The sequence below is a fragment of the Seriola aureovittata genome, chromosome 3, assembly GCF_021018895.1.
Source record: "Seriola aureovittata isolate HTS-2021-v1 ecotype China chromosome 3, ASM2101889v1, whole genome shotgun sequence".
NCBI lineage: Eukaryota > Metazoa > Chordata > Actinopteri > Carangiformes > Carangidae > Seriola > Seriola aureovittata.
In genome coordinates, this window is record NC_079366.1 from 9,730,539 (window position 1) to 9,737,431 (window position 6,893).

At 40.1% G+C, this 6,893-nt stretch overlaps 1 protein-coding gene across 2 annotated transcripts; it reads right to left on the reverse strand.

Moving 5' to 3' along the window:
* Positions 1-188: 188 nt before the first annotated feature.
* Positions 189-6,851, reverse strand: nthl1 (nth-like DNA glycosylase 1). Of its 2 annotated transcripts, none has more exons than XM_056371842.1 (7): positions 6,773-6,851; positions 5,360-5,677; positions 4,137-4,405; positions 3,876-4,046; positions 3,560-3,719; positions 1,372-1,477; positions 189-688 (listed from the first exon to the last, which is right to left on the reverse strand). In XM_056371842.1, the coding sequence occupies exons 2-7, from the start codon at positions 5,604-5,606 to the stop codon at positions 382-384; spliced, it is 1,260 nt and encodes a 419-aa protein (XP_056227817.1). In that variant the 5' UTR covers positions 5,607-5,677; positions 6,773-6,851; the 3' UTR covers positions 189-381. The 2 variants fall into 2 exon arrangements, with proteins under 2 accessions (XP_056227817.1, XP_056227816.1); XM_056371841.1 differs by lacking the exon at positions 6,773-6,851 and adding an exon at positions 6,605-6,738.
* Positions 6,852-6,893: the final 42 nt, after the last annotated feature.

Here is a 6,893-nt window from a genome sequence, read left to right on the forward strand (position 1 = left end):
TTCATTTTAAGTGCAGTATAATAAAGTACATTCCAGGTGCATACAACACCAACAGAAATGGGTTTGCTGGTGATGCACTGAAAAAACATAATTTTTAAGTTCATGTTATTGTTATTTTTCCTCAATATGCAACAGGCAAAGTCCCTCTATTGGAGTCAATGGCAAACTTGAAATTAAAGACCTTTAAATTCAGTTTCAGAACATACATTTTTTAATTGGTAAAAAAAAGTTTAGCACTAACAGTACAAAAATATCTAATCTAATATGAAATGTGAATTAACCATTTTCATAATGTGTAGCTTATATGTGTGTTTTGAATGTATATGCGTCTTTGTGTCAAACGTGTTCACAGCTCAGACAAAAACTTATGTGATGACTGAATTAATAGTTAACCTTAGTTTTTAACCTCCTTCTCTGTCTGGTGGGGGAAACAGGTGTGGGCAGTGACTCCTCCTTTGTCCTGTCATCTTTAGCAGCAGAGTTCTGTCCAGATTCAGTTTTTATTTTAAGGGAGGAAGTTGGGTCCGGGGAGCGTGGAGATCTAGCTTTAGGCCTCTTTGTAGGAGAGTTCTTGTGGGCCGATGGACAGCTGTGCTGGTTCAGACACACTGAACAGAGCGGGTTGACGGGTAGACAAAGCTGCTGTCCAAAACCCACCAGCAGCCAGTTGATCTCACTCCAAAGCTCCCTGCAAAAGAGTATGAGAGGTAACTTTAAACTTTTTAAACCACTCAGGGGAAGGGCAATCAACTCCTGAAGGAAAGTTTTTATTGGCTGTAAAACCATCAAACAGAAATGAAAGAAACCAAAAAACTCTGTAGAAATGAGGAGAACTTCAGATCTCATTGCATGTAGTCAATAGCTGCTGGGGATGGCAAATTAAAGAAATAGATGCTCGATTTTTCATATAATAATTTCAATAAATTACATTTGTATCAGCGCTACAGCAAAATAATAACGCTGAAATTGCTTTTAGGTGAAGAAAATGTTTCAAATTTACACATACTACCGTAAACTATAGTGTTTTGAACAACCAGAAGCTACTTCTCATGTTTTAATTGGATAATAACATAGCTGTCAGGGACAGACATGGTTACAGTACAGCTGAAAATTATTTTGCAGGTGATGGATTCACCCTTCCTCACCATTAAATACTAAATTACCAAGTTTTAAGTTTTCCTAATATTAATTGTAAGAGTTACTTAGTATCAGTGAACACATCACGTGATGAAGAGCTCTTGTCACTTACCAAAGTCAGTGATTTACTGTATGTTTCTAGGTCAATCTTGGTGATTCTGATATTTATAGATTTGTTGGCCCCTGCTAATCAGGATGTGCAGGTCATCAGCAGTGAATTAGTCATGCTGTTACCTGGGTAACCACTCCTCCAGGGCCTTGCGTGTTTCCTCCGGGTTTTTGGTTGGCTTCCTGAGCCAGCCCAGCCTATTGGAGATGCGATGCACGTGTGTGTCCACACCTAAACGAAAGATCAACACCATCAAACAGCAAGCTCACACACATTTGTAATTTTGAAAAATTGTAAACGTAATGTGGACTCACTATGTTGCACAAACTCAGTCTGTTCACACAATTGCAAATATGCAGTAGTTTTACTTTTTCTATTTAATCTGGTATTTTACTATGCTGCAACTTCATCAACTGTAAATTCCTTGGAGACACAACAACACCATTGGCCTCAGTGCAACAAGCTACTGATTTTAGTAATGTATCAAATAGAGCTGGAAACAGAGAACTAATCATATAACATTATATATAATCATAGGTGATCAAAATAGAAAATCAATTTTATAGCTATATTGATTGAAGATTAATTATCACTTATTGAGCAAAAACAACAAACATTACCTCGTTCCAGTTTAATCAGTTGTGAGGATTTTCTACTTTTCTTTGTTTAATGTTACATAAAAACTGTTTTTGTTGGATTTTGGCATGTTGGTCTACAAAACAAGCAATATGAAGACATTGCCTTGGGCTTCAGGAAATTGTTTATTAAATTGAAAATTGTTATCATTTTCTGACACTTTATAGACAAAGCAATTGATCTTATCATCTGTTGCAGCCTTAAGTGCTTATCTACTGTAGGTGGTGTATGGAAGAGTTCACAAGCAAAAGACAATAAAAAGTCTTCTGATTTCTTTTTCTTTTTTTTAAAATTTCTTAAAGAAACTTGCACAAACAAAGCAAATATTACTTTGCTTCATTAATATGAAAATAATAAATTCATCACATAATATGGTAATAATGCTGTGGTAAAATAGTGTGCAGGGACGCAGGTGCTCTGACATGTTTCCTTACCAGAAGTCTCTACAGATATCTATAATATCAAGCTGGAAGGGATGGGGCTGGATCCCTGCTTCACATCCTGGATTGTGGATTACCTGACAAGACGACCACAGTACGTCAGGCTGGGTAACTATGTCTCAGGGACAGTGATGAGCAGCACTGGGGCTCCACAGGGAACTGTTCTGGCTCCGTTCCTGTTCACCCTGTATACGGCCAACTTTAAATACAACTCTGAGTCCTGCCACATCCAGAAATACTCGGATGACACAGCTATTGTGGTGCGTATCAGGAACGGGCAGGAAGAGGAGTACAGGGATCTGGCGATGGCTTTCAGTGAATGGAGCGACAAGAACTGCCTCCTTCTGAACACCTCCAAGACCAAGGAGATGGTCATGGACTTTCGGAGGTCTAGGCCCACCCTTCAGCCAATGTACATTCAAGGGAAGGACATTGAGGTGGTGCACACTTATAAACACCTAGGTGTGCACCTGGACAGTAAACTGGACTGGTCCCTGAACACAGATTCCATCTACCTGAAGGGGCAGAGCCGGCTCTTTTACCTCAGGAGGCTCAGGTCCTTTGACGTCTGCAGTGAAATGCTGCACATGTTTTATTAGTCAGTTGTGGCCAGTGTACTTCTTTATGCTGCAGTCTGACATGAACACAAAGAGACTGGACAAGCTGGTCAAAAAGGCTGGGTCTGTGCTTGGCAGGAGTCTGGACTCACTCAGGAGTGTTGTGGAGAGACGCATGCAATGTAAGATGGAGGCCATCTTGGAAAATACCAACCATCCTCTCCACAACATTCTGGCAGGACAGAGAAGCAGCTGCAGCTGCAGCAAACGTCTCATCTCACTGCGCTGCAGAACAGAGAGGTTCAGGAGATCCTTTGTTCCCACTGCCATCAGGCTGTAGAACACCTCAGCCACAGGAAGTGGACTCATCTAATTATTATTGTTTATTTATTGTCAACTGTTATTATTATTATCAACAATGAGCTAATGGATGCATGACTTTCCCCTAGGAGACATCTATCTATCTATCTATCTATCTATCTATCTATCTATCTATCTATCTATCTATCTATCTATCTATCTATCTATCTATCTATAAGCAACAGCTATTGCCTGTAGTTAAGTTTCCAACTATGTGAATTCATGCTGCTCAGCTAGACATCATGTATTTATTTTATTCCATTTGATTTCTAAGTGGCTGTGCTTGCAGTGGTAAGTGTTTTCAGCAGTATGTCCCCTACCTATTCCGGACACCTGGTCCCAGGCGATGTCCATAGCCAGGTGAGCCATCTTGGGGCCAACTCCTGGCAGGCGGACCAGCTCTTCCACGCTCTTTGGGATGTCCCCTCCAAACTCTTTCTGCAGCATGGCTGACGTCAGCTTCAGATACTTCACTTTAGTCTGGAGGAAAGTGGGTGGGACAAACCAGGAGAGATTCATTCAAGTGCAAAACATGGTCAAAAGAATAAGTGACAGAGGGTGTGAAGGTGAAAGTGTGGCCGCAAACTGTTTTCATCAAAGTTTAGTGATGTAACACATAAAAGGACAGAGAGTTACCCTCCAGAAGCCGACAGGGTAGACGAGTTTTCCCAGTGTTTCATCATCAGTGTTGAGAATATTTTCCACAGTGCAGCCGTGTGCTCGCAGCTTCTGCATAGCTGCTGCTGTCACCTGGTCCTTGGTCTGACTGGATAGCATGAGTGACACCAACACCTGGAACCGTCTCACCTGTGCCGCCAGCAAAAAGCAACAAAGGGATTTATTTGAACTATTGACTTATTTTACACTTAAAAAGAAAATGATCTAAACCACACCTACATGTGCAGGAGCTCCTGTGTCATAGCATTTCTCTGCTCCCATGTTATCTACGGGTGCGTCTCGGCTGCGCCTCATCTCACGAATGAATTCTAATTGTTTCTTCCAGTCAGGAGGTTCCCAGTGTCCTGTCTTCACAGGTGCAACGCCTTCATCCTTGTCATATTCCACCTTCAGCTGTCTCCTCCTTCGCCTGTGTGAAGACAGCGGGAGAGTGTCTGCTTCTGTTTTTGGCTGCACAGGAGCATGTTGGAGGAGTTCATGGCACCCACCTGGATGAGCACAGAGAAGAGAGAATGAAAAACACTTGACCCAGGGTGGGAATACAAAACATCTGCATTTAAAAGAAATTCAAAACCAATTAATGACCAAACAAAAAGCTTCCTACAATTTTTTTTACTCTTGATGGGATTTGCTCCCATTCAGCAGGGCTTTGAGCATGTCAGTCAAATTCTTTCACACCAAACTGGGAAAAATAATTTCTTTATGTACCTAGCTTCAGTCACAGGGGGCACTGACACCTTGAATCGTGTTATGATCTTCCCCAAACCCTTACCACAAACCTGGAAACATACTATTATCTTCAACAGTGGTCCCCAACACTTCTAGCTGGATACCCCTTCAATCAAAGCAATGACTGTTGTGAACCCCAGGCACTGCTTGCATTAATGTCTAGTGGCCAAAGAGTGACATTTTTGATCATAACAAAAAGAAAACAATGGGAAGAGGATACTGAAGAAAAAACATAATGTAATGCTGCAGATTTTTTCTGCTTTTCTTTTGTTTTTATTTATGTCATGTTCCTTAGCATGTGTCTTGGGACCCTGAATATTACTGTATGATGTCACATTATCAAACTAAGCGGCCAAGCCCATGAAAATCAGACCCAGACCAAAAATAACTGCATCTGTCCATATGTTTTTGGCCAAATAGTGTGTATTGTTTACTTCGGGACTATTCTTACATGTCCTCTGAAAGGTTACGTTGGTAGGTGAGATAAGATGTTCAGCAGCCCTGAGGGGCATGATCTGCTCTGTGGCAGAGGTGGTGTCAGTTGTTTTTAAGATGCAGCAGCGCCAAGTGTACAGTCAACAAATCAAAACAATCTTAGCAACTTTTCACAATCTTTGAATTTTGATATTTAGAAACTAATTTAATGTGTGTGATGGTTCATTCGTTCCTAAATATTGTTATTGATTTATGAGGGAAGCTGTGTGCAACATTACCCGTCGATAAAGGGGCAGAGGAGGGTGTTTGCTCAGAGATCCTCGCCTCCTCCACCTCTACCTTCACCGCCACAGAGGGAACTGGATCCACATTCCTCCGTCTGTTGAGTTTGGACCCCAGAGAGGCCGCGGGTCTGCAGCCAGGAATCCGAGTGACAACAGATCTGCTCTGCATGAAGTAAGGAGAAGTCATTTTGAAACATGGGACTACATAACAGATCCTCGTGCTGCAGCTTACGTGAGGCATGTAGATGAAGCTGAAGTTGGTTTCATATTTGTAGTTTTCTGGTCACGAGGGAAGCAGAAAAGTTCACCACCCTGTGTAAACAAATAAATAACGCAATATTATTAATTGATGAATAAAAACATAAATATATTTTTTTAGATAATTAGAAAATATTCTAAACTCAACCAATTTAAATTATGCTGCAATCATGACATTATAGACAATTAGCAGTTCCAAATTACTATATCCTAAGATTGATATTTTTTTTTATAAATATTTAAAACCTGAATCATAACTATCTGATACCAAGATATGTATTTAAAATATTGTACTTTTGACTCCACCACATTGCAGGTATAAATACAAGTACTCTACAAGTACTCTTTACTTGGAAGCAGTGCTATTTTAGATAAAGATGAGGCTCCACCAGAGACCACAGCCTTATCTGAAGTCCACCTTTGAAATTTTAGAAATAAAGAAAGATTAATTTAGTTTTACATGTTTGCTATATATACAAGATGTTCTACAGTCAGTCTGTAGGCTGCTTCACAGACATTAGGTTCTGTAAATGTGGACCAATACAACAATGAGTTGACATAAAAAAATGTACTTTCGAATACTTCTGTATTTTTTAAAATCAAGTACTCCAGTACTTTAAGAGTTAAGATCTGACTGAACAACTTTCACTAGTATTGCAGTAATATTTGACCAGGAGGACAAGTAATAAAGTTGTGTACTTTGTCCACCTCTGCTAAGGAGAGTCAAAGATGTATTCATAAGTTGTGTCAACACCAGGGAGGTACTTAAAATGTACAGAAAATGACTTACTACTTTTTTTTCTCTTTCTTAACATCCAAATTTCTCCTTCAGTGATTTTGTTTATAATTACATGATAGTATAAACCAGTAACCAGTAACACAATGAAAGCTTAATTCTTTAAACCATAAAACCGCAGTAGCTTGAACTTGTTATCCAAAGTCTCCACTCAGAGGCAGCATGACGAAGGTGCAGCTACTCACCCCAAAGAGAAACCAACTTCAGCATCGTCAGCTGGTTTAGCTAGCTGCTAGCCAACTTTACCGTTGGGTAACGTTTCTGTTTCAGTAATATATACACATGTATTAATTGCCATTATTCGACTGTCAAACGGTTTTAGTGGGCTGTTGGGGGAAATAACGGCAGCTCACCTTTGTGAAGTTATTTTGCTTTTAATTTGTCATAACACAGAAAACCAAATTAACAAACGGGCTTTGTCGTAGTTTATGGGTTTAGCTCGATTACAACTACATTTCCCATCAGCGAGCGCGG